This window comes from Eriocheir sinensis, chromosome 7 (assembly GCF_024679095.1).
Source record: "Eriocheir sinensis breed Jianghai 21 chromosome 7, ASM2467909v1, whole genome shotgun sequence".
NCBI classification, from domain to species: domain Eukaryota; kingdom Metazoa; phylum Arthropoda; class Malacostraca; order Decapoda; family Varunidae; genus Eriocheir; species Eriocheir sinensis.
This window is the reverse complement of record NC_066515.1, coordinates 23,542,717-23,569,475: the sequence shown is the minus strand read 5'-3', so window position 1 is coordinate 23,569,475 and position 26,759 is coordinate 23,542,717. Positions and strand designations below refer to the sequence as shown.

General features: G+C 48.0%; 1 protein-coding gene across 2 annotated transcripts; it reads right to left on the bottom strand.

Moving 5' to 3' along the window:
• Nucleotides 1–405: 405 nt before the first annotated feature.
• LOC126994938 (protein SSUH2 homolog) lies at nt 406–24,171 on the bottom strand. Of its 2 annotated transcripts, none has more exons than XM_050854209.1 (7): nt 23,676–24,171; nt 22,887–23,089; nt 11,730–11,891; nt 9,332–9,418; nt 8,373–8,572; nt 7,844–8,051; nt 406–6,882 (listed from the first exon to the last, which is right to left on the bottom strand). In XM_050854209.1, the coding sequence occupies exons 1-7, from the start codon at nt 24,169–24,171 to the stop codon at nt 6,733–6,735; spliced, it is 1,506 nt and encodes a 501-aa protein (XP_050710166.1). In that variant the 3' UTR covers nt 406–6,732. The 2 variants fall into 2 exon arrangements, with proteins under 2 accessions (XP_050710166.1, XP_050710171.1); XM_050854214.1 differs by having other exon boundaries at nt 23,688–24,171.
• Between the last annotated feature and the right edge of the window lie 2,588 nt (nt 24,172–26,759).

Below are 26,759 nucleotides of genomic sequence, written 5' to 3'. Positions count from 1 at the left end.
CACTCGTAACCAATATTCGTAGTAATATATAGCACGTGAAAGAATTATTATTATTATTAAGATTTACCTAGATTACAAAATTATGCGTTAGGGACTTTCCTTACTTTCGAGACTAGGGAATTTTCCGTATTTTAGGGATTTTTTTAGGGAAATTTTGGAAGCCTATTTTTCAGTGATTTTGCCTTCCCCCAAAAAATCCCGGTTTCCCCACAGGTCCCCAGGCTTGTTTTGGGGGGTAGGCGGGGGGCTGGAGTGGTGGAGGGGGTGGAGTGGTGTACTTCTTGAGATTTACCCTGCACATTATTTCCGCAGACCTAAATTTAGGTAGCTCTGTGCCCGTAATAACCCGTATAATGTAGTTAATAGGTAATAGTTAATAAAAGGGAGAACAATAAAAGACACTCCTCATGGTCAACATTTATTGGTTTCGTCATGAATATTGTAGATGATAACTGTGACTGACAAACAGTGGAACTCAGTGGAAATGGGAAACAATGAGTGTGACGCAGCAGAAACGAAGTCGAGGGAACATGGGCGACGCTCCTTGGCCCAGAGCAGGGGAGGGGGGGATGGGCGCCTGTGTGACTGTAGGAACTGACAAACTGAGACTTCTACTGCTTCGTCAGGGAGGGGCTGGTGAAGGAGGATTCTTCAGTGTGTGCAAACAAACTAACCAACACATATTTGACACTCTTTTCGTAGGAGTTTTAGACATTTCCAGGGGGTGGTTTAATGGCCCTGATGGTAGCATGACCCTTCTTTTATGCTTTGATTGTGAAAAAGCACTCAGAATTATACGATTTATCTCCTTTATGACCTTAGAAAATAATTGATGTGAGAAGTGGAAACGTATGAGGATATATTAACCCAGAAGGCTAGGCTAGTTTTAGACACTTCCAGGGGTAGTTTAATGGTCCTGGTGGTAGCATGACCCTTCTTCTATGCTATGATTGTGAAAAAGCCCTCATAAATATCCGATCTATCTCCTTTATGACCTTTAGAAATAGTTGATGTGAAAGGTGGAAACGTCTGAGGATATCGACACAGAATGCTAGGCTAGTTACGAAAACTCAATAGGATCAGGACTTCTTATTTCATGATCATAATTTTAACTTAAATTTTGTATGACACCAGTGTTTGTTTGTGGGATCTTATTGTTGGTGTCTACTTTATTGTTTCCATCTTTTTTTTTGGCAATGTTATTTTTTCATACTCCATAGACTTGAAAGCTTTGTTTGTACACACTTAAGTAAATTCCATGAAATGTATTGGTGTGATTACTTTTGGTCTGAAGCACAGCTGAGCCTTATTATTATTATTATTATTATTATTATTATTTGGCCGTCATGTGTTGCAGAAACTCTTCATCATCCTGAGATTATAAAGCTATCAAGGTGTGTGTGTGTGTGTGTGTGTGTGCGCTTTATAAGTGGTCAAGGCTCGGCTGTGTTCATAGTCTCCTAATTAGGTATGTTGGATGCAGGTGTATTGTGAAAATATATTTTTTACATAAACTTTATCAGATATAATGTGTGTACAATTTTTTAGTAATCTAACAAATCCACAACTCTTAAGGCTTATATAAAAATCTCTTAAAATTCTCCTCTGTGGTAACTCGTAATTAAATTTGCGTTATACATTTCAATTTACACGTAACCCATCACGTATACGCAGTGGGTATATACATTACACATATATAAACACTTTACTGTCCAATGATACGTACAGACACCCATACAAGCAAGTTAGCCACTCCAAGCGAACGATCTTGTAACTCGTAGCATTCAGTGTTGGCAACAATGCACCTGACACGAGGTGAGTTGGGTTAAAGGGAAGTGATATTCAACGGTTGGGAGGAGTTGCTTTCCCTAACACAACTTCACTTTACAATTTAGATTCATCCAGACTTCAGGTTCACGGTTACTAACACTGGATGGTGCGAATGACAAGACTTTTCGCTCTGGGGGAGTGTATCTCTTTTATAAGTGACTGTACCTCGTTACCACTTCGAATGTGTGACTTTTGTGAAATGACTAGAAATGAATCACGAGATACAGTGTGGGATGAGCAGGTGTGAGTGAGGGGAGGTGAGGTGAGGGGAGGCGAGGGAGGGGAATGGCTATCAGCACGTTACTCCTTCAGCGCCGCCCCATGTTTCCCTTCCCTTCATGCCCCCTCACCCCTGACAGCGTTTGCACCGCCCGAGGGGATTCGAGGCGGTAAGGAAGGACAGGGGGGGAAGGGAAGGTACAAGGGGCAATATATTTTACGGGAACGTTTTTCTTCAGTGATGAACTAGTGTTATGTTTCTGCGGGGAAGTATTGCGTAACGATACTTTTTAAATATACAGATGAAGTGTTCTAGTACAAATATTTTTTCTATCGGTACATTATTATGGCCTCTGAGCAGTTGCAAATCGGTGGAAATAAACATCTCGAATATACTGTTATAATCTGTTTCCAACAATAATAAAATTACAACGTCTTTAGCAACAACAAAAAAACTCTTGTGTATTCCAGCATAAAATTTACAAAAACACAACTTTTTTCATCTCTACCTGACACTCAAGCCAACAGTACAACACCTAAATCCTACACAAACAGCGCTTTTGTACCACTTGCAGATACACTTATGTAAAAAAAAGACAGGGAAATTTTCAACACCGCGGAAGCCAGTGTTACGGGAGTAGAAAAGAAGCTGAGACGATGATACCGAAGCACGAAGCGTCTATATCAAAACCGCATGTACGTGTGTGTGTGTGTGTGTGTGTGTGTGTGTGTGTGTGTGTGTAGGGGGACTCAAATGAAACTTTTTGTACACAGAATTCTTATGCACGTGTGTGGGACAGAGCGTTATGGGTATGTACAGTGATGACTCTTGGTGGGGCGACGCTACAAAAATGACTCAGCATGTCCAGTATCAGTGTCTTGATTAACTTTTCCCGCGTAATTTAGAGACTTTGATGACCTGCGGAGTATGTACACGATTTACAAATATATATAAATGAAAATGGAGTATGTTATCCCCAGGCAGGCCATTGATTCTTTACAAAAATACCAAATAAAAGACAGATTCTTGACTCCTACACGGGGGAGTGCTGAGTTACAATTAACTGCGATTTTTTTTAGGTAATGAAGGCGGCGTTCCTTTACTAAGTCTGTGGGGGAAGCAGGAAGAGGTCTGGGAGAGAGTTTAGCGGTATATGTACAAAACTATTGGTGGTCGTGTATACAAGAACTGTCTACGCCTGGCCTGGGGAAGGGGATGGCTTGATGCTCAAATGAAATATAACTATTTTACTTTGGACCGAAAGAAGTTCCATCGCTGACTCGAAGCACGCGACTCATTGGATCGAATAACGCACTGAAAGATTTTAAATAACATCGGAAAATCTAATACATGTGCCTGGCGATCTTGTGGCATGTTTTTGCTGTTTCAAGAGTCAACGTTGGAATTTCTGGCACACAGCAAACGCACTACAATCTCTGTATAGTGTGGCGGCGGACCAGACCTGAAAATGTGTTCAGCGCTGTTTGGCGACACTCGTCCAGGGCACAGCTGAGGCCCCGCCGCCCTGCGCCCACTGAGGAACTGCCCGCCTCGCCCTCTCCGCCCGTACCAATCACAGCGTGGTAGGCGGTAGAGGCACATCTGATTGGTTAGAGCGGCGGGCAGACGGCGAACGTATTCTGAAGTGAACGCACGGGCGGGTGAACGTCGCCAGTGTTACAAATACAGGATTACAACACAACACCAAACTTGTCTTTAGTCTCTAAGGTAAAACAATGTGAGAGGATGTGACAGTTACTACACGTGGCTACACATCAGCGCTACCCTCAACATTGAAGCGTTGCTTAGTAGTTTTTTTTAACCTTTTATTAAATTGGAAAAAAAAAATCTGTTTAGGGTTATAACTTTGGTATCTGTTTTAAAGCTAATATAGTATTTTGTCTTTTGATTGCGGTCTTGTTGGAATTATGGCAATGCTTGCTAAAACATACCCCATTCTATGGTCCACAAACAGCTCACAGAAAAACTCTGGATATGTACAAAGTTTGGGAGTGGCGAAGGGTATTATTGTTATTATTTTTACCGTGACAATTCGACCCGATTCACTGTGTGTCCTTGACCAAAAAGAATGAAATATCACGCTGTCGGTCATTAGCTCAACACCCCGCTAAACAATGTCCGGGAGAGTTCGGCGAGCGACCTCGGCCGCCGCGAGGAGGGGGAGCGCCGCGCCTGGGCTGAGCAGCGCCGGGAAACACGAGCGCTGCCCCTGCACTTTGCTGGAGCCGCTGCTTATACTGTTTCCTTATAACAATAGCGATCCGTCTCCTCTCTCTATAATTATCTACTAAACCTTACTCTGCCCTTCGTCTTTAGTCTGCTTTTCCGTCTACGAAAAATTATACTCTTCCAAATCATATTTTTCTCCTCACGCCTTTATATACAATCTTTATCTTTATAAAGTCGCCACTCATATCTATTTTGAAGTCCTAAATCTTTCATCTTTAACCGGAAGCTCAGTTTCATGGGTTTCTTCCTTCCCTCGTCTCACGTCACGACTCGTCATCGTCTTAACAGCATCTCATCGCCGTTAAGCCTCGCCTCTCGTCACCGGGACTCGGGGTGTCGGGAGCTACCACCGACGGCGGTTCTAATTGTGTCTTATGGTTGTTGAATACCGTCAGCGCAATGACAACTTACGTTTAACTAAGGATGATTCAACTTAAGGTTAATGCCTGTGACATACACCATTAAACGTGCACTGGCGATATTCGACGCAATGTTTTATGGTTTGAGGAAGAAAGTCCACGAGGAAGAACCTGTGCATACCTGCCTCAGGAGTGTGAGGTTTACCTAGTTATGTGTTTCTGAAACCTTGCAGGAAGGGCTGCGCCAAGGCCGATGCCTGTTTGTAACGAGTTCTGTCGTCCGGTAGAGGCATCGGCGGTACAAAATACGGTAATTTTAGATAACAGGACCGTATCTTTCCGAAACAAGTTCAGACTCCTGACTTCTCCATCGCTTCTCCTTCAAACTTTGAAAAATCTCCTCTATTTTAAGTGGGTTTAGTTAACTACTATTTTATTTGGGCTGGGTTACTATTTTGGTAAAGTCAGGTTATTATCCCTTAGGTTACGTTAGGCAGTCGGGGTTTTAAAATATTTGTATGCGGTCCTATTACCTATAATGACCCAGACTATCAAACGGTACGCGGTGTAGATTCAGTGTCAGGTTGAGGCCGAGAAGCAGGTGAAGGGCAGAGGGCGTGAGGCGCCTGTCCCGCCGGAACACTCCCGCCGCACCTGCACGAGGAGGGTTTGGGGTTCTCTTGACTCGTTCTTCGTACGTTTGATTTGTGGGCTGAACTATATTGCTTTTGTCTTCTGTAGAGGTCTGATGTTCTTTACATTTTCGTTGTATCTTATAACCTTATCTCTTCCTTTCACTGGGCTGGAGTTGATGCATTGAAACGTTCTCTTGATATATTAGCGTAAATCAATCATGTTTTCGTGTAATGCGTTATGGATTTTAGTCCTTTTTCCATAAATTAGAAGGTTTATGTGGGATTAACTGAACGGGCCATCACAGCCACCACCACCACCACCACCACGACTGTGCATCTGTATCCTCTCTATCCTTCTACCCTCGCTTTACGACTACTTCCTTAACTTCCTTTAATTCTTCTAAATCACAAACCACCTCATGTCTTTCCTCTTCTTCCATGTCAGTTATTGATGATGATGATGGTTGTAATGATGGGAGGGGGGGGGGGCGGTGATGGTGGTGGTATCGTGAAGGGGGTATGTATAAGGATGGTGTTGTGGAGGTTGTGGTGATGGTGGGGTCAGTGGTGGTGATGATGGTGTATATATCGCGTGGTGTGTATCGTTGGTAGAGGACTGAATGGCGTGTAAAGGGTGATGGTGGTGGTAGCAGTAGTAGTGGTAGTAGTAGTAGTAGTAGTAGTGGTGGTAGTAGTGGTGGTGGTGGTGGTGGTAGGACATGGATGGTTGGCCGATCGAAGCTTCCTTGTATTAATTTCATCCTTTTTAAGCACACCAAACCCTCGCGAGTCGGTTCAGTGTCCCGGCAGCCAATTTGCCTTGCACGTAGCTACTGTGTCGTCGGATTAACACGCGGCGAGTCCACGTAACAAAAACAATCACATTCCTCAATAGACTTGGAAGAGAAAGGTCTTTAGTTCTGGCAGTTATTCGTAGTAGCATCCTCATCATATTCTGGGGGTGGGGGAGCTGTGGAAGGGGGGGGGGGGAGGTCAGGAGATGGGGAAGGGTGGGGGGGTGGGGTTGTTCGGGAAGAAAATATCAACGTTTCCCACCGAAGTCCTGGAAACCCTGGGAAGAGTATCGTTACATATTAAAAAAATACCTGAGTTTCACCACCGTTAGCGCAGCGGTGGCCCACAGGTGCACGCAACCTCTAAAGTTACCTGTCCCTCTACCTGGCCAGGACCCGCGCCAGCCCGCACCGCACCGCCGATCATGCCAAGCCCCCGCCGAGCCTCCAGTGCCGTCCTCATGCGGCAACTACAGGAGCACCTTCAGAGCCTTCAGGAGGGGTGAAAGTCGAGGAGTAGCGAGGAATGTAGAAAGTCGCTGAAGGAGGACCTCAAATAAGCATCCACTCGAAAGGGGAGGTCCGCGTCTTGAAGAGGAGGAGGAGGAGAAGCTGGAGTAGGAGTAGGAGGAGGAGATACCGGCCTACATGACGCAGCAGCAGCCCCAGCAGCAGGTGTGGGGGTAGTCGGGGCAGTACACCTTGTTCTCGTAGCCGTACACCCAGAACTTGCCCGGCCCGCCCTTGAAGCCGTACTCCACCTCCGCCACGGGCACGATGCGGACCTGGTGCCTCTGTAGGGGTAGGGCCAAGGGGCGTCACTCAGGGGGCAGCGGCAGGAGATTGTTGTACTCTGCCTCTTTTGTTTGCCGATTTCCGACCCAAAAACTGCTTTCATCACCCAAGTAACTGCCTTAATATATGGTTATCGTCTAAATGGTTAATTATTGGTGCTTCTTGGCAACAGTTATGGGCCAGAAACCGGTAAATACGCGGCTCAGAGTACGATAATCTGGCAACGGTGATACAGACAGAAGGAGAGGTCAGGGTCAGGAGTTATGAGCGTATGTAAGCTTAGAGAGACAAAAAAAAGAGGTCATTGTCAGGAGTTATTATGAGTGTATTTAGACTTATAGCTTAGACTTAAATTTACCCTCCACGCTTTAATTTACTTGTATTTTATCCTCTGCCCATTAGCCTACTCTTTGCTCTTTGCCTCGCCTTTACCCTTTGCGCCTTAGCCTGCCCTAGGAATCTGTCTACTATCTTTGCCTTAATTTACCTTCAAATTGACCTAAGTTCACCTTATCATATACCTTCCCACCTTCGTTTACTTACAAATCTCCCTTTCAGATTCAACTCCACAGTCTCATTTCACTCCTTATTTCACTTTCTTTGCCTTAATTCATCTTCAGATTCGCTATAATTCACCTTCACATTCACCTTCCCATCTTAGTTTACCTACGAATCTACCTCTGTGCCATTGTTTACTTTCAGATTCAACTTCACAGCCTTATTTCACTCTTTAATTCACTTTTTTTGCCTCAATTCATCTTCAGATTCGCTATAATTCACCTTCACAGTCACCTTCCCATCTTAGTTTACCTACTAATCTACCTCTGCGCCATTGTTTACTTTCAGATTCAACTTCACAGCCTCATTTCACTCTTCAATTAGTTTACTTACGAATCTACCTCTGCGCCATTGTTTACCTTCAGATTCACTTTCGCATTCCCCCTCCACGGCTTATCTTACCTGCGCGTAGATCCGCTCATCCAGGAAGGCGTTTTTGTGGTTGTTGACGAGCTGGGCCGAGGCGAGGTTGATGGTGTTGTCCGGGAACTGGGTGAGGGGCAGGATGCGGGCACCCTCCTCCTCGAAAGCCACCTGTCCTGACACCTCCTTCACCAGGGCCTCCGGCAGCGCCCCCTTCCTCACGATGTGCTCCGACGTGTTCACCTTCCTGCCGGGGAATGACTAAACGTTACTCTCTAGATTACCTACGTGTCTCAGTTGGCCTTCTACTCCTCTTCCTCTTCTTCCTCCTCTGTCTCCTCCTCTTCATGTTACTGAATTTCGCTGCTCAGTCTACTTTTTTATGCTTCTCCTACTTCTCCTTCTCCTGCCCCGTCCTCCTCCTCCTCCTCCTCTTCCAGCTCCTCTTTCAGCTCCTCCTCCTGCCTCATCCTCTTCCTCCACGACTATTGAATATGAAGAGCATGTAGAGTTGTTTATATAATTCTGGACCCAACTTTTTTTTTCTCTCACACACACACACACACACCAAGTAATAGTGAGGCGGATGAAGCAGCGAATCTGGCCGTAGCTGTCGCAGGGAGGGCAGGCGACGCGACCCTTGGCGTTACACTTGAGGCAGTCCTGGCGCCCGTGGCCATGCGTGGAGGACTGGCAGTAGAAGCAGCGTTCCTTGTACCCCGACGAGTCAGTGTACCAGCCGTCGCCGTGGCAGGAGAGGCAGCGCGTCTGTGGATGAAGGGAAGGTGTTAAGGGGTTGTTACACGGGTCAAATTTTCCGTGGATCTTCAGTCAAACCACGATTTCCGCTAGCGTAGCTCTCATTTGTTTCTTGTTATTGCTGCTGCTGCTGATGATGATGGTGAGTAATACCGTTGTCCTTCGGTGAAATCTACCGTAGCTTTGGAAGATCGTGGACACGTCAGAAAACTACGGAAATATGAGAACCACACCAGCGGAAATCGTGGTTTGACTGAAGATCCACGGAAAATTTGCCCAGTTTAATAGCCCCTTTAGTCAGGGTCGGTCAGGCTACTGTGCAAGATGTTCATTAAGTTCTTCAATTCCCATGCGCGTATCGAGACCGAGTTCAGGTATTTTCAAAGCAAACTAAGCCTTCGACGTGATTTTGTTAATTGCTCCCCCGTATATCGCAACGAAGGAACAGACAGAAGTAAAAGAGCTGGCTCGATTTTCATTCATTAGTAATTTATTGAAAACTAAAGAAAACTAAAATGCCTATGATAGCTTAATCTCTTCCTCTATGGGTGTCTGAATGCAAGAATATTGACAGATCGTTTTTCTTATGTTATAGGTAAAAACGGAAGGATATTGTTGGATTACTTTTCTTAATCCAACAATATCCTTCCGTCTTTACCTATAACACAAGACACACGACCTGTCAATATTCCTTCATCCAGTCACCCACAGAGGAAGAGATTAAGCTATCATAGGCATTTTTATCATTAGCATACGAGTGGCACTTACCCAGCCTTTGCCGTGGCACTCGGAGCACTGGAGGGAGCCGGTGCCTTTACAGCGGTGGCACTCCTTGACCGAGGCGGTGTGGGGGACCTGTGAGGGAGGAAATGAGGCGCGTCACTCTAATGTGCCTAATTTTTCTTCGCGCCCCATAACCGTGATGTCCCCTTCCTTCACGCCTCTCTGTGTGCTGCCCGGATGACTCAAATGCCACCCGAGTCTGATTTTGTGTGTTATGAGTGCGTTGTTTTGTCTGCGTTGGGTTACTCCTCTCGTAAATCCCTCTCCATGATCTTCCTTCGACTTAATTTCCACGAGTTTGATTCTTGTGCTTTGTTATGAGTGTTAATGTTTTGTGGGTGACGTTATGTTACTCTTGTTCTCTTAATTCCCTTCTTAGCCCCTCTCGATCCCTTCTTTGTCTCCTCTTGATCCCTCTTTGGTTCCCTCTTATCGTGTTTTTGTGTTGCGTTAGTGTTGATCCTCTCTTGGTTCCCTCTTGGCTCCTTATTTAAGTGTTGTGTGTTGGGTTACTCATACTCTCTTGGTTTCCTTCTGGTCCCCTCTTCGTTTCTCTTAGTTACCCTATAACAGTGTTTCGTGTTGAGTTAATCCCGCTATACCGTCTTGTTGTCAGTCCAGTAGTGTGTGTGTGTGTGTGTGGCGTAAGAAGACAATATAAAAGAGATGGTGTTTCGGAGTGTGCCCGCTTGATGGCAGCACCTGCGTGGCAGCGTTTCCAGATGTGCGATAATGATTACAAAATATGATAATCAGACCAGCTTTCAGTGCGTTGATTTATCCCTTCCACACGTAAAAAAAACATTATAATTATCGGTTTAGATGATAAGTATGATTAGAATATCGTTATGTGTGCCGATGCGAGAATTTTGGCCAGAAACCGATACACACAATGGGTGGAGTACGATAATCTGTCAGTGGTACCGTTGTTTGGCCCGCCAACACCTCAATTCAAACGATAGAGTTCCAGGGGGTCCGAGTGTTCCCCGTCCATCCCCCACGAATACTGTTTTGAGTGCTTTGACAACTTCACGCCAACTCTACACAGCTTACCATAGTGCCACCTGCGCTAGACAACACCACCAGCCGTACCAGTATCTCTCCGTATGCAGAAATAAAGGTAATGGGGTTTTACGGTTGCCTTCCCGCTATCTCTGACCTCCACCCGCTCTCTCACACACTCCGACACTTACCAACACCCATATCATTTCAAAACGTAGCCAGTCTCCATCGGGGTGACGTATACAAAGCCAGAACTAAGTGGTGTCTTATATGTATACGTCTACAATCCCTCCCACTGTTTTGCTTGTGTCTGTCGATGTCTGGCTCCCTCCCCCTCCATACGGCATACGGGGAATAGCTGGTTGGGCTGGGAGTGTTATGCATGGAGGTAGAATTGGTGGAGTTGACACGGCCCGCTAATCCAATTCATTGAGGTGAAGCCGACGAACTGTCAAATTTACGGCCAAGAGATGGGGGTGGGCGAGCCTGGCCGAACTCATTAAGAGGGAGCCTGACCTGACAACACCTGACACCTGGCCGTAAAAATGACAGCTCGGGCGGATTCACTTAACTGGGCTGATGTCGACTCCACCAATTCTACCTCCATGGTGTTCTGTAGGCAGTAAGCACTATGAGAGGTTGTGTATATTTGGCCTGAAAATTTACCTTATCTTACCGACGTGCCGTATCCACCAGGACTTGGCAACCATGGAGCGCCACCTGATTATGTCTCTTGTTAGCTGAAAATTTGCTCAGGACTAAAAACAGCTGACTCGGTGAATGAACGGTGAAGCCAGGGATCATGTTTCGTATGCATTTGAAGCACTCGAAGCCTGTTGACTCCAATACTTAAGAAAAACGAGTACCATTTTCTTTACCCGATAACTAAACTATTATTGAATTTGATTGGGCAGGTTGGAAAGTGTGTAGTTATAAGAAAATAATCGTTACTCAGCTTCATATAAGCAAGCTGCAGATGTTAAAAAAAACAATGTACATATAAAGAAAACTAATATACAACTGTAGCTATAAATAAATGTTTCAAATGTTGCAAATGTTTAGGTGGCTGGCGGTTCCTTGCAACTCTTTTGAAACTACTGAAAAGCCATTTTTGTATAGTCTCCCCGATGTTACATTGGGTATATTTTCTCAGTCTTGTTTTCATGTCATGTTTATTTGGGTTATTTCGGTGTGATGATTCAAATTGGTCTTGTTTTCGTTGTATTCCACTGCGTCTTCGTTTTCACATTTGCATACACGTAAAATATACCTCCTATTCTCTCTCTCTCTCTCTCTCTCTCTCTCTCTCTCTCTCTCACACACACACACACACACACACACACACACAGCAGACAACCTCCCCCTCGTGACCTCTCCTTACCTGCATGACCTTGACCTCGTCGTGGAACATGTGGGCAGGGTGAGCCTCGACGTCCCAAGGCAGGGGCGCGGGGCCGTTGGAGGGGCCATCGACGTCGCCTCCTCCGTAAGGGGTGAACGCCCAGGAGGTTTCCCGCTTCTCCGTAAACGTTTGAAGCTCATACTGACGAAAAGGGAAAAGGTATTACTGTAGACGGGAAACTGACGCAGAGGAAGGGGAAAGGTGTTGCTATAGATGGGAAACTGACGAACGGGAAGGGGAAAAGTTAATATAGATGGGAAACTGACGAAGGGGGAGGGAAAAGGTGTTACTGTAGACGGGAAACTGACGAAGGGGAGGGGAAAGGTGTTGCAATAGACGGAAAGGAAAGACAGTAGCTAGGGAAAGGAAGGCAGTGGTGAGACCTTGGCCCATATCTCAAACTCCTCGAAGCTTACACTCCCACATTTGATAAGACTTTCTTTCGTTGGGGTTGTGTTAGTATTTCCATGGTTACTTTTATGAGCCTGGTGAAAGTTATTTTATTCACAACACAGGAGACGGCTCAAGGGCAACAAAAAGAGTGTAGAAAAAAGAAAAAGCCCGCTACTCACCACTTCCATAATAGACAAAAGTAAAGAGTGGCCAAGGTCAATTTCGGTGGAGAGGTGTCGGTCAAGTCACCTTCACCGTGAACGTGTAAACCACTCATAACAAGCAAGGAACGTATAGACATGAATGATAGAAGGAAGGAGGAAGAGAGGGAGGGAATAGAGGAGAAGGAGTGGGAAATATGTCAAGAGGAGGGAAGGAAGGTGTTAATGGGTTATTACACTGGGCAAATTTTCCGTGGATCTTCAGTCAAACCACGATTTCCGCTAGCGTGGTTCTCATTTGTTTCTTGTTATTGCTGCAGCTGATAATGGTGAGTAATACCGTCGTCCATTGGTGAAATCTACCGTAGCTTTGGAAGATCGTGGACCCGTCAGAAAACCACGGATATATGAGAACCACGCCAGCGGAAATCGTGGTTTGACTGAAGATCCACGGAAAATTTGCCCAGTGTGATAGCCCCTTTGTGTATGTGATGATAAAGGGACGCAGTGACTATGGGATCGGTAATTTTTTGACACCTGGCTCACCTACCTGGCATACTCTCTCTTCCTTAGTACGAGTAGACAGTCCCCTGACACCCAACGCTACCAGATTGTCGTACTTGGCGTATTGTTTTTGCCGATTTCTGACCACAAACTATCGCACCCACAAAGATAACGATACGCATTTATAATTAGTGTTAAAATCGGTAATTATTGATGGTCTTTTTTGCAATATTTACGGGCCAGAAACCGGAAAATGCAATGTTATGCGTACGATAATCTGGTAAAGTTGCTGACATCTACTGCGGTAAACGATCACTAGGTATGTTAAGAGGGAAACAAGAGGTACGATACAGCAATACCTCTCTTACGATAACACGATAGTAGCCTCTTTTAACCACTTGGTATTACGTTCTACTTTCTCTACGGGAGCAGTGATTAGCGGGCTTTTTTTCTTTATTTCTGCCCTTGAGTTGCTTCCTGAACTGTACCATAAGATTCGTGAGTCAGATAGCGATGATTTAGAGTGAAGATTATTAAAGAGGAGAGAAGAGGGGAGGATGATCATGAAGAGGAAGGGTTGTTAGTGAAGGAAGGAGAGTTAGTTGAGGATAACGAGGAATAGAAGGGAAAGTTAAAAAGGTAAAGGAGAGAGAGAGAGAGAGAGAGAGAGAGAGAGAGAGAGAGAGAGAGAGAGAGAGAGAGAGAGAGAGAGAGAGAGAGAGAGAGAGAACATCACAACACTAGGACACACAGCAACGGGCTATAGTACACATTCCGTCCCTCCCCTTCCCTTACCATCCCTTCCCTCCCTTCCCCTCCCCTTCTCTCCGTTCCCTGCCCTCCCCTTCCCATTCTAACCCCTGACCCTCCCCTCCCTTCCCTTCCCCTTCCCTTACCACCCCTTCCCATCTTTCCCCTTACCATCCTCTCTCCTCCCTTCCCTTCCCTTACCATCACTTCCCTTCCCCTCCCCTCCCATCCCTTCCCATCCCAGCCTCCGCTATTGCCCCCGTAACACACGAACCCTTTGCCCATCTCCCACACCGCTCCTGCCAAACACCGCCGTCCATTTCGCCTCCACGACACACACAAGCAAACACACAGACACACACACACATAAGGCCGTCCACGAAATAGCTCGCGGCCGGCACTTAGCGAAGATACGGGCTGGAGCGAAGGAAATATTAAGCGATATATTTCCGTGTAGATAAAAGCAGGTGTGAGGGAGAGAGTAAGTCAAACGCTATCAAATGACTCTGTTTTGGTAGCCGTCCAGGTGTTAGAGAGAGAGAGAGAGAGAGAGAGAGAGAGAGAGAGAGAGAGAGAGAGAGAGAGAGAGAGAATTGGCACGAATGTATATGTTTGAGCTTAAAAATATGGTTCCCTCTGTGTGTGTGTGTGTGTGTGTGTGTGTGTGTGTGTGTGTTGGTCGTAAGTGTGTTGAAGAAAGTTGACGGAAATGACACAAAACGTTAGCAAACTCTCTCTCTCTCTCTCTCTCTCTCTCTCTCTCTCTCTCTCTCTCTCTCTCTCTCTCTCAACTTTCTTTTCTCCCTCTCTTTTCCTCTTTTTTTTCCTCTTCCTTCTCTTTTTTTCCCTTTACTTTGTTTACCGTGGAATCGTGTGAGGCCTTTCGTATCAGTATTCCGGCCACCTGTGTGTGTGCCGGAGGAGGAGGAGGAGGAGGAGGAGGAGGAGGAGGGGGAGGAGGAGGAGGAGAGTTGTGGTGTGGCTGTGCACTGGTGGATGAGATCGAGAGGGATGAGGAGAGGAGGAGGAGGAAGAGGAAAAGAAGAAAAATAAAAGGAGGAGGAGGAGGAAGAGGAGAAGAAGAAAAATAAAAGGAGGAGGAGGAGGAAGAGGAGAAGAAGAAAAATAAAAGGAGGAGGAGGAGGAGGAAAAGGTAGTCAAATAAGAAGTAAAAGAAGACAAATAAAGAGAAAAAAAGACGAGGAAGGAGAAGAATAAGAAGAGAGGAGAAAAACGAGGAGGAGGAGGAGGAGATTAAGAGAAAAAAAGGAGACAAACGGTAAAGAAAATGATAAAGGAGAAAATAAAATAAAAACAAAAGAAAATATGAAAACAAGAATTAAAATGAGCCATAAAAAAACCCAGAAAAAAACTGGAATCGAAAAAAAGTGAAAGAAATGAAGATGAAAACAAAACAAAACAAAACAGTAACAAAAAGAAAAACGAAGAATAACGAGATATAAGAAGAAGAGGAGGAGGAGGAGGAGGAGGAGGAGGTGGGCGGGTGTGATTAGGTGCGCCCCTTGGTCTCATTCTCTCCTCCTCCTTTCAGCAAATTTAGACTTCAAAGACGGCAGAAGTTACCCTGATATTAGTCCACGTCACCCCTCCTCTCTTCTGTCCGTTCTCTCCCTTCCCTTACGTTCACACTCTTTCCGTTTTCCGTTCCACTTGTCTCCTATTATATAATTTCTCTGTTGCCTATTCTTTCTCTCGCTTCACGTCACCTTCTTCCCGTTTTCTGTTCGTTCCCTTCTCTTTAAGTCACCCTCTTACCGTTTTCCGTTCTTTCCCTTTTCTTACGTTCACCTACTTTCCGTTTTTCGTTCCACTCGCCTCCCATTATGTCATTTCTCTGTTCATTCTTTCTCTCGGCTCACGTCACCCTCTTCCCGTTTTCTGTTCGTTCCCTTCTCTTTAAGTCACCCTCTTACCGTTTTCCGTTCTTTCCCTTCTCCTTAAGTCACCCTCTTCCCGTTTTCCCTTCTTTTCCTCGCCCTTCGTCAATCTTCTTCCCGTTTTCCATTCTCTCCCTCCCCCTCTTCCCCGTTTTCCGTTGTTTTCCTTCGCTTTTACTCATCCTCTTCCCGTTTTCTCTCATTTCTCTCCCTTGCTTAACGTTACTCTTCCCGTTTCCCGTTTTCCCCCTCGCCTTAAATAACCCTCTTTCCGTTTTCTGTTCTTTTTTTCGCCTTCCCGTTTTCTGTTTTCTCCGTCGCCATACGTTACTTTCTTCCCGTTTTCTTTTCCTTCCCTCGCCTTACGACACCTTCTCGCTAACTCTCCTTTCCTTCAGACATCCTTTATATCCCTTTTCATTACCCCTTTCTTTTCCCTCTCCCTTTTTCCCTTACCTCTTCAACATTCCTCCCCTTTCTTCCCCTTCCTTCCTTTCCCTTTTCTTCTTTTCTCTTTCTTTTCCTCGCCGTACGTCATCTGTATAGACACTTTCCTCTATCCTTCATTTCTATCCCTTTCTTTCTCTCTCCTTTGGGTGGCGCGGTGGTCTAGTGGGTTACAGCGTCAAGCCATGGAAGCGAAGAGCCGTGGCGAGGAGGTTCGAATCCCAGTAGCGCCGCGTGAGGTTACTAAAGGCATTCGATTCTAAACCTCGAGCCAGAACCCCAAAGAAGTCTCTCTCTCTCTCTGGGTAAGTTTGGGTGGAGAAATGCAAGTAGTGTTGTGATTCTAGCTTCTTGAGAGAGAGAGAGAAGAAGACTTTCACAGATTCCTTCTCTTGAGTGGGTCAGGTCCCTAGGGCGGGGGTGGCAGACGTGACTAGGGGGGATGAGGGACACCACGACCACTTGTGACGACCTTCCCGGGACACCACGACGACCCTGACCACCTTTAGACTGTGGCGACCCTGACGACCCTTACTGTTACGACCATGGTGACCTCTTTGGACATTAACGACCTCTATTTTGTGACGACTCTGTTGGCTCTCGAACACATCTAACGACCTTGAGAAGTAAAAGAACAAGGAAAGAAAGAAGAAAAAAAGAAGGAATGAGGAAAGGAGAGAAGAACAGAAGAAAAGGGGGAGAGGCGTAAAGAAGGGAATTGAGCAGTGAAAGAAGAACGGAAGAAAAGAGGAAAGAAGAATAAAGGGAAGGAAAATAAAAGAGGAAAGTGAAAGGAATAGAAAATAAAGATGCAGAAAGGAATGAAGGAAGGAAAAAATGAAAAGCAAATTGAAAAGATGAACTATAGATGATGAAGACGATGAGGATGAAAGAAATAAGCGAATGGAGGGGAAAGAAATGAAGGGAAAGAAAGAGAAAAGAAGCGAGAAGGAAGGAAGAAAGGGAGGAAAGGAATTAAAGGGAGAGAGGTGCTTATAACAGAGGTAGGAAGAAAAGGAGGAGAAGGAGGAGGAGGAGGAGGAGGAGGGACCTACTTCGGTACTCCTTACGCACGCAATATTACGTTTACACACACACACACACACACACACACACACACACACACACACACACACACACAGGCACTTAACCTTCCTAAAACAATAGCATCACCCTTAAAAAAAAGTAACCAAAAAAGAAAACGTATAAAAAAAAGAGAAACAGATGAAGGGGAACTTAGGTATTTATTACATCACCTGGACTTCCCCCCCCTCTCTCTCTCTCCTCCTCCTCTTCTCCACTTGATCTTGCAACACAGGTACGAGGAGGAGGAGGAGGAGGAGAAGGAGGAGGAGTATGGGTGAGGGGAAGAGGAAGGTCGCCAGCCCACGTCAGCACTAAGCACAGGCTCCCGAGTGCTGAGTGTGCTGACGGTCCCTTTCTGCCCTCCCCTCATTGTATTGGTCACGCGTTCCTGACATCCCTGCTTGCGCCTTCGACCCTTTCCTTCCCTTTCTTCTCCCTTCTCCCTTTTTTGCTTCCCTTTTTCCCTTCTATGTCCTCCCTTTCTTCCCCTTTTGCCCTTCTTTGTCCTCCCTTTCCTTCCCTTTCTCTCCTCTCCCTTCTCCCTTTTTTTCCTCCTTTTTCCCTTCTCCTTTTTCTCCCCCTTTGGCCTTCTATGTCCTCCCTTTCCTTCCCTTTCTCTCCCTTCTCTCTTTTTTTTCTTCCCTTCTGCCCTTTTATGTCCTCCCTTTCCTTCCCTTTCTCTCTCTTCTCCCTTTTTACTTCCCCTTTTTCCTTCTATGTCCTCCCTTTCCTTCCCTTTCTCTCCCTTCTCCCTTTTTTTCTTCCCTTTTGCCCTTTTATGTCCTCCCTTTCCTTCCCTTTCTTCTCCCTTCTCCCTTTTTTGTTTCTCTTTTGCTCTTCTATGTCCTCCCTTTCCTCCCCTTTTCCTTCTGTATTCTCTTCCCTCTTCCTATTTCTTCACATTTTCCCTCCTGTGTTCTCCCTTTTCTTCCCTTTCTCTCCCTTCTCCCTTTTTTTTCTTCCCCTTTTCCCTTCTATGTCCTCCCTTTCCTTTCCTTTTCCTTCTGTGATCTCTTCCCTCTCCCTTTTTCTTCCCCCCTTTCCCATTGTCTATGTCCTCCCATTTTACCTTACTACTTCCCCTTCTACTTCCCCTTCTTCTGTGTCCTTCTCCTCTTTCTCTTTTTCCCCTTCTGCTTCCCCTTCTGCCCTTCTCCTGTGTCCTTCTTCCCTTTCTTTCTCCTTTATTTCTCCTTTTCTAATTCTTCCCTTTTTGTGTTTTCCTCTTTTCCTCTTTTCTTCCCCTTCTGCTTCTGCTTCTGTATCCTCTTCCCCTTTCCTCTTTTTCCTCCCCCTTCTGCTCTTCTTTATCCCTTCCCTTTGCGTCTCCTTCCCTCTCGTTTTTACTCCCTCGTTTGCCCCTTTCTCCTCCTCCTCCTCCTTCTCTCTTCTCCCCTTTCCCTTCTTCGTACCTTTTTGCCCCTTCTCCTTTTCCCATCCTCTTCTGTGATTTTCTTCTCTTTACCCTTTTCTTCCCTTTCTACCTTCTCTCCCCCTTACCCTTAGACTTTTATCACCTACCCTTCCCGTCTCCTCCTTCATCATTTTCTTCTTTACTCTTTGCTTCTCATTTTAGGTATCCGTTAAAAGATAAAGTTCGTATCCTGAGTCTCCTTCCTCCTCCTCCTCCTCCTCCTCCTCCTCCTCCTCCACCAGTGTCGTGCAGGCGTGTCCTCCCGACGCACGCCACCTGCCCGCCGCGCCCACGCCTCCCCGCGCCCATCGAGTGGCGGCGCGCGTGTTCCGAAGCACCGGGAAATTGTGGCCAGGTGTGTGTGTGTGTGTGTGTGTGTGTGTGTGTGTGTGTGTGTGTGTGTGTGTGTGTGTTGGTTTTCCTGGTTTTCTTTTTGCTTGTTTTCCTTTTATTTTTTTTATTTTTTATTTCTCTTATTTTTTTTTTCTCTCCCTTTGTCCACCTCTTTATATTTCTTTCCTTCAAACATCCTCTTTTTCCTTTTTTCCTCTCCCCCTCTCCCCTTTTCCCCTTACCCCCTCATCTTTCCTCCCCTTCCTTCCCCTTCCATCACCTCCCCTCCCTTCAATCCTCCCTTCATTCCACCTGCCCTTTCACATCCATTTCCCTTTTTCTCCTTTCCCCTTCCTTCCCTTCCCTTCCCTTCCCTTCCCCTCCCCTTCCCTTCCCTTCCCTTCCCTTTCCTTCCCTTCCCTTCCCTTCCCAACAAATTTCCCTTCCCTTAACCATCCCTTCATTCCTCCTTCCCTGTCATCTCCCCTTCTTCGTCCCTCTCCTATTATCCTTCCACCCCTTTAACAACCCCCCTCCCTCCCTTCCCCCTCCCCTCCCCTCCCCCCCAAACAGCTGCTGACCATGGGCTGACGTCAGAGTGCTGAGTTCATGTGTTTTGGTAATGTTTCCCCCCCGTCCTCCTTCTCTTCTTCCCCCCCTTCCTCTCTCTCCCCTCCTTCCCTTCCTCCTCCTCTCCTCCCCCTTCCCTTCCCTTCCCTTTTAGTGCTTCTCAGCCATGACTTGACAAATTTGGTTTTATGCCCAATTTTATGGGTGATATGCCCTCGAGGCGCCCGACTGCAGGAAGAGGGGAGGAGGAGGAGGAGGAAGGAGGGGAAGGATAGTGTTGGAAGGAGGAAAGGGAGGAAGGGGAATGCTAGGGTTAGGAGGAGGAAGGGGAAGGAGGGGAAGGCAAGGATTGGGAGGAGGAAGGGGAGGGAGGAGAAGGATAGGGCTTGGAGGAGGGAGGGGAAGGAGGGGAAAGCAAGGATTGGGAGGAGGAAGGGGAAGGAGGGGAAGGCAAGGGTTGGGAGGAGGAAGGGGAGGGAGGAGAAGGATAGGGCTGGGCGGAGGAAGGGGAAGGAGGGGAAGGAAAGGGTTAGGAGGAGAGGTAACAGGAAGGAATAGGGAAGGAAGGTGGGCCGGCCGGTTTGCTTCCATTCTCCTGTCGAAGGCGCGGAGTGGTTTTGTTTTGAATGTTCATATAAAAGTGGATTGTGTTAAGTTTGCTGTGATGAAAGAGAATGTTGGAGGAGGTGAAGGAGGAGGAGGAGGAGGAGGAGGAGAAGGAAGAGGAAAAATAGGCCACATAAATATACGAGACGAAGAAGAAGAAGAAGAAGAAGAAGAAGAAGAAGAAGAAGAAGTGGTGGTGGTGGTGGTAGCAATAGAAGAAGAGGAGAAAGAAGAACAACATGAAGACGAACAAGGACAAGGAAAAAGAAAAACAAGAATGAGAAAAATGAGAAAGAAAAACTGAGAAAGCAGAGTAGCAAGCGGATTGTAATAATAGAAAAAAATAACGGTGAAAACAATAACTAGAACACTCATAAAGCTTAAACCTCCCCCAAGGACAACACAAGACCACTAAACACACAGACTTAAAAGAGTGTATCCCAAAGAACACGCCTCGTCCGCCATACTGGGCAGAATTTTGTTTTGAAGATGGCCGTGTCATTAATTTTACTCCGTCACTTTTTATCGGAGAGGAGCCAGACCATCCCGGGGAGAGGAAGCCTTTTATAGTGGCCGCTGGAATCTGTCATGGTCTGGCCGCGCTACCACCGAACCCCCTCTGGTACATGACAACCCTGGACTCAACGGCTCAAAGGAACTCTACGGAACTTCACACCTGTTTTCATTCACCTGTTAGTCTCGTACCCGCTGGAATGCTTCATGGTCGGGCCGCGCCACCCCCAACACCCTCTGGTTATACTACAAGGAAGAGGAAGATGAGGTCAACAAGTTCTGTAAATGAGTTTGAGTATACTTCACAATCTTACTCTTCCTAAAGTTATTATTATTATTATTATTATTATTATTATTATTATTATTACTCCCATCATCATCATCATCACTCATTAGCTGTCTCGAGTGACCAGTGTTGCCAAACCAAAACAATGAGGTTGATGGCCGTGACGGAAGCAGTGTTACCATAAGCGATGCCATACCCTTGCCCCATCCTCTCCCCCTCACACACTAACCCTGATGCGGCATAATGTATCGCTCAAACCACGTAGCTATCGATCAAATTACTGGATCGTTTAATGAGCGAGGGCGCGGAAGGGTAGTCACACGGATCACTCATTTTGGGGGGGTTGAAATGAGAACACGGTTTTTTGGAAGCTTGTTGTGTTGCCTACCTGGTGTTTACGGATAATGAAATAGAGTGAAAATGAAAGATAATCAGGAATAAATAAACGTAATGGGAAGTTCAGGAAATTAATGAGAGTGAATTAATACCAGAAATGATACGTTGTGAGATGTGGATTACGTTTCATTGTTCCTTTTTTTTTATATTATCACTTATTCTCTCTCTCTCTCTCTCTCTCTCTCTCTCTCTCTCTCTCTCTCTCTCTCTCTCTCTCTCTCTCTCTCTCTCTCTCTCTCTCTCTCTCACCCCGTTTCACTTCCGCGTATTCACCTTGATTCATCCTCTCCCATCCCTCCCTCCCTCTCCCCCTCTTTCCCTCCCTCCCTGTTCCATCTTCTGCATCATTCCCGAGATTCCAGCGTCAGGAATTTAAGTTTTAAGCAAGGCAGACTTAGTCATTAATTGCGCCCGAGTCGGCAACCATAGAGACCTCATCAGGGGGAGGAGGAAGAAGAGGAAGAGGAGCAGGAAGAAGAGGAGGAGGAAGGGGAAGAGGAGGATGATAAGGGTGAGGATGAGGAGGAAGAGGAAGAGGAAGGGGAAGAGGAATGGGAAGAGGAAGAGAAGGAAGAGGATGATGATGAGGATGAGTAGGAGGAGGAGGAAGTGGAAGAGAACTTTTGTATCGTCTAAGAACGTTTTTCATTTTTAAGAAAGCTCTATTGTATTTCTATGAGCTTTTTGTGTTTTCTTGAACGTTTGTGTCTTGGAGAAGATTATAAATGTTACTCGCAACGTTTTTGTCTATCTTGCAGGGTTTAATCGCCTTTCTGACGATTGTTTGTGTGGGAATGAACTTGGATGATTCTTAAAACGTCTGTGAATGTCCCTAAGAATTATCGATTGGTTTCTGGAACGTTTGGTTGTGTCTAAGTTGTTTGCGTCTCCAAGAACGTTTTTTGTGTTTCTGGCGCAAGTTTTGAGTGCTCAGGCAACGTTTGTACGGATCTGAAAATCTTCCTACACTTGAAGAGATCGTATTTGTGAAAGTTTATGGAAATTCTCACTGTAAATTGAACGTGGCAATGAATGGTCGGTGAAAAGGGAGGACTTGGGAAAGGAGGAGGAGGAGGTGGGGGTAAACAGTGAGGAAGGAAGAGTGGCTGGAGGAGAGACGTGCCGGGAAGGGCGGGCGGGAGAGGCGAAGATAACAGAGGAGGGAAAAGTTTGGCCGAAGGACGAGGAGAAGGATGTGCGGAGAAAACAGCCGAGGGAGAAAACGTGGAGGGGAGAAGAGGAAGATGAGGAGGAATGTTATACGTAGGACGAAGATATACGGAAGAAACAAAGATGGGAAAGTTAATAAGGAGGAGAATAGGGAGGAGAAGACATAATGAAAGTTTAAACAAGGTATCTCCAAGTTAATCAGAAGAGAAGGGACGAAGGGGAAGGAAGAGGAAGTTTTAGAGTGTTTACCAAGGGACGTATAGCAGCTAACTTTAATGATAAGGTTTCGAGAAAAGGCTGCTTCACCTACTAAGCGATGCCAGAACTTGTATGGGCCAAGAAGACAACGGTGAGTGAAGTTGCGAGGTGGACAGGAGACAGGATTAGAGAAGGGAGGGTAGGGGAGCAGACAGCAGAGGAGAGAAAGTGGAAAAGAGACTTGGAACTCATTAGCGAAGAGGAGAAGAAAGGAGAGGATAGAAGAGAGGAAAGGGGAGGGGTAGATAGGCCTGGGAGTGATGGTCAGGCCTGGGAAATGCAAGAAGAGAGGAGGCGAAGTAAAGGTAGGGTAGGGGGCAGGGGTGGTGAGGTCCGGGATCGGGGACTCACGTGGAAGGCGGAGTCGTAGTTTATCTTGGCGATGGCCATCTTCTTAGCGGCCCCCGAGCCCCAGCAGCAGCGGTCCGCCACGTGGGCCAGCAGCGCCGCCCTGGCCTGGTGGTCGGTGATCTGTGGCCCCGGCGGCAGCGGCCCTCGAGTCTCCGTCCTCCCGCGGTCCTCTTCCACAGCTCCATCAGGAGGCGGCACCGACACTGTGGGAGAAGAGGAAGGTGTTAAGCCGCGAGACTGGCTGCGGGAGCCTGCGTGCCGAGGTGGGGACGAAGAAGTGAATCTTTGATGCACCAAACTAGGGCGAGACAACAACGTGCCAAGGCTGGTCCCTCTGAATACCAAGTGACCTGGCGCTCCCCCTACCCCGCCGTGAACACAGGGGTTGAGGGCTTGTTGAGCACCTATAAAAAGGTCCTGCCGGCCACGTCACTCTACAAATGAAAATATGAGAGGCAAGCCTGAAGGACTGTGCGCTGTTGAAGGTAGTCTGAGACGGACCTCCCTTACAAGTGGTGTAGATGTGGTCCAGTGAGGGTGGCGTAGGTCGGCAACACATTGGGGCAGAGTGACCGGTGGGCCACACGCCATTGTGAAGGCAACACAAGAAACACAAAGACTTACGCTGTCCTGTTCTTGGGGCGTCCGAAGAACACGGGGCGGGGCGTGGCGTCTTTCCAGAGGAGTTACTCACCTGCAGGACTGGCCACTCCCGTGACTGGTGACGTCGCTGGAGCAGCAGATCACAGTGCTTCCCCCTTCCCCTGGGGGTGAACACACAGCACTCACGTGCACACTTACTGTTGACGTCGAAGAGATCATTCTCACACACGGGGTAGTTCTTAAGGTGAAGAGAGGAAGTAACGAGCTCGTAGTCACAGAGCAGGTGCTGGAAGGTGGGCAGGTAGGGATCGAGGACGGTGGCGCGCGTCCGGGGCGACGGGATGGTCTCATGGTCCAGGAAGTCCTTGTCCCGCCGCCCCGACGAGCGGTGGATTCGGGGCTGGCCCATCGCCCCCCGCCAGTTGATGATGGTGCCGGAGCCGTCGTCCACCGCCGACAGCCCCAAACTCGGGTAGTTCTCGATCAGCTCGAAGGTGAACTCTCCACCAGACTCATTCTGTAGCGGTCCTTTGATGCGGCTGCCGCGCTGGTCCACCAGCAGGGCGCGGCGCGGCGGCGGGGCGCTGTTGGACGAGCTGCTGCAGGCGGCCGTGGTGGTGGTGGTGGTGGAGGCCACGTGCACGCGCACCACTTCCTCCTGGTGCACGATCCTTCCGTTCATGGCCGCCCCCCGCCCCTGGGCCGCCCAACCGGCGTGGGCGAGCAGGTCCGGGGCCCCTGGGGGCGGCCGGGGGGTGTCCCTGGGGCCCGTGCCTGGGGGCCCTCACACCCACGCGTCCTCCGGCAACACACTGATCAGTTCATGTCCGGGGCGCGAGAGTCACCGCGGCGTGAACCGCGGCGCCCGGCATGGCGGCTGGGCGGGGCGATGCATCCTGCCCCCCCCACGCCCTCACCATCACCTGGGGTGCCGCGGGTTACCTGCTGGCGGGGCGCCACCGTCTCAGCATCACAAGACCCGCACCACCACCACCACCATCACCCGCCGCCGCCTGGCCCCGCGGCCCGCTGGCGCACTAGTTCCTGGCCGGCCGAGCCGCCCGCCCCGCCCTCCGCCAGCCCGACGCCGCGCCCAGCCTGCCCGCTCCTCGCCCTCGCCCGCGCCGGCCGCCGCTGTCTTCCTCATTCACGCCATGTCTCGCACCGCGCGGCTGGCGTCTGGCTCCGTGTGTGGGGGAGGGCGCCAGGGTGGGCGGGGGGCGCAGGTGGGGGATGGGGGCCGGAGTGTGAGGGCCACGGGGGACGTGGGGGAGGGAAGGCAGCCCAGCGGTGCCCCGGGGTCCTCAGGGGTCCTCAGGGTCCTCAGGGCGCGGCGGAGGACGTGCCCAGGACCCACACTCACGCGGCTGCCCCTCTGGCCTTCCTGTGAGGGAACTCGTTACGTCACGGCGGCCGGTGACCTCTGACGCCTGACCTTCTGACCCCGTGACCTTGTGCGCCCCTTGACCTCGCCCCGCCGCGCGCACGGCTGTTCAAGTGACCTTCATGTAATGCTCGACCCACGCGTTTGGTGACCTTAACCCCGCTTGAGAGAGAGAGAGAGAGAGAGAGAAAAGAGATTTTATGTCGTGGAAGATCAGGAAATAATGGAAGTGAAACGGAGAAAATTAGGAAGGATCAATATTGCCTCAACACGAGAAGGGGAAGAGGGAGGAGGAGGAGGAGGAGGAGGAGGAGGAGGGGTGGAAGAGCAGCCAGAAGAGTGAAGGGTGAGAAGGAGGGAAGGATGAGAGGTGGAGGGAGGAGAGAAGTGAGGAGTGGAGAGATGGAGGATAGAGTGGAGGGAAAGAGGGGGGATGGGGGTCAGTAGAGGCCTCCCATTAGCACCAGAGAGAGAGAGAGAGAGAGAGAGAGAGAGAGAGAGAGAGAGAGTATAAAAAACGTCAGGTATTGAAAAACCGGTGATATATAAAAAAAAGAAAATAAATATTGGGGGCCATTGGCTTGAGGCTGATGTGTTTTTAATGTTGCACCCTGAATTCACCTCATCCACCCCCCCTCACCCCCCCTGCCCTCCTCTTCCACCCCACCCCCCCTCTTCCACCCCCCACCCACACCTCCACCCATCGCCCTCACCTTCCATTCCACCTTCCATTATGTATACTTCTGTCTCCTTCCACCCTTTGCATTAGTCAACCTTCATCTTCATCTCCTGCACCATCCACTCTTCCACCTCCCCCACCCACACCTCCACCCACCGCCCTTACCTTCCATTCCACCCTCCATAGCGTATTCTTCTGTCTCATTCCACCCTTTGAATTGGTCCACCTTCATCTTCATTCCCTACACCACCTCCACTCTTCCACCTCCCCCATCCACACCTCCACCCACCGCCCTCACCTTCCATTCCACCTTTCATTATGTATACTTCTGCTTCCTTCCACCTTTTCCATTAGTCCACCTTCACTTTCTCCTCCCCCACCCACTCTTCCACACCTCCACCCACTCATCCACCTCCCCCATCCACACCTCCACCCAACTCCCTCACCTTCCATTCCACCCTCCATTGTGTATACTGTCTCATTCCACCTCTTAAATTAGTCCACCTTCCTTCTGTCTCTTCCATTCCACCTTCCACTGTGCATTCTTCCACCATTTACTTTTTGAATGAGTCCACTTTTCCTGTCACCTCTTCCACTCCCTACTGTCCTTCCTCGACTCACCATCTTTCTTTCCTCCACTTTCTCTCCTCCACTCTCCATCTGTATTTACCTTTGTTCTTTTCTCCACTTTCCCCTCCTCTTCTCCCTCTCCACTTTTCATATGTATTCACCTTTCTCCACTTTTCTTTCCACTTTCTCTCTTCTCCACTTTCTACCTTATCTTTTCCTTCATGTATTGTCTCATTCTCCACTCTTCCACATGTATTCTCCACTTCATATCCTCCACCTTTCTCCACCTTTCTTTATTCATCCACTTCTACCTTCTACCCTTTTACTGTTTCCTCGCCTTCATTTTCTACCTGTTCTGTCTACCTTCTACCTTCTACCTCCTCCCCCTCCCCTCCCCCTCCCCCCCTCCCATCACCATCCGTATCCTGTTACCATCACCATCACAATTCATCATCCAGCGCTCACCAGCATTCCAGATTAACAATAATATGCCTCATCATCATTCACTATCTTCTTCCTCCTCCTCCTCTTCCTCCTCCTCCTCCTCCTCCTCGTGATAGTGTCCTCCACCTCCTCCACACGTCGGAAGCTGAGTGGTTTTTATTGAAATAGTGATGTGTCTCCTGCCATCATTAAT

Coding starts and splice junctions, on each gene's coding strand:
- LOC126994938 (XM_050854209.1), bottom strand. CDS start 24,171: ATGAACGGAAGGATCGTGCACCAGGAGGAAGTGGTGCGCGTGCACGTG. Junction 8,573..9,331: donor AGTGCCACGGCAAAGGCTGG/GTAAGTGCCACT, acceptor CTTCATCCACAG/ACGCGCTGCCTCTCCTGCCA. Junction 8,052..8,372: donor ATCCGCCTCACTATTACTTG/GTGTGTGTGTGT, acceptor ATTCCCCGGCAG/GAAGGTGAACACGTCGGAGC.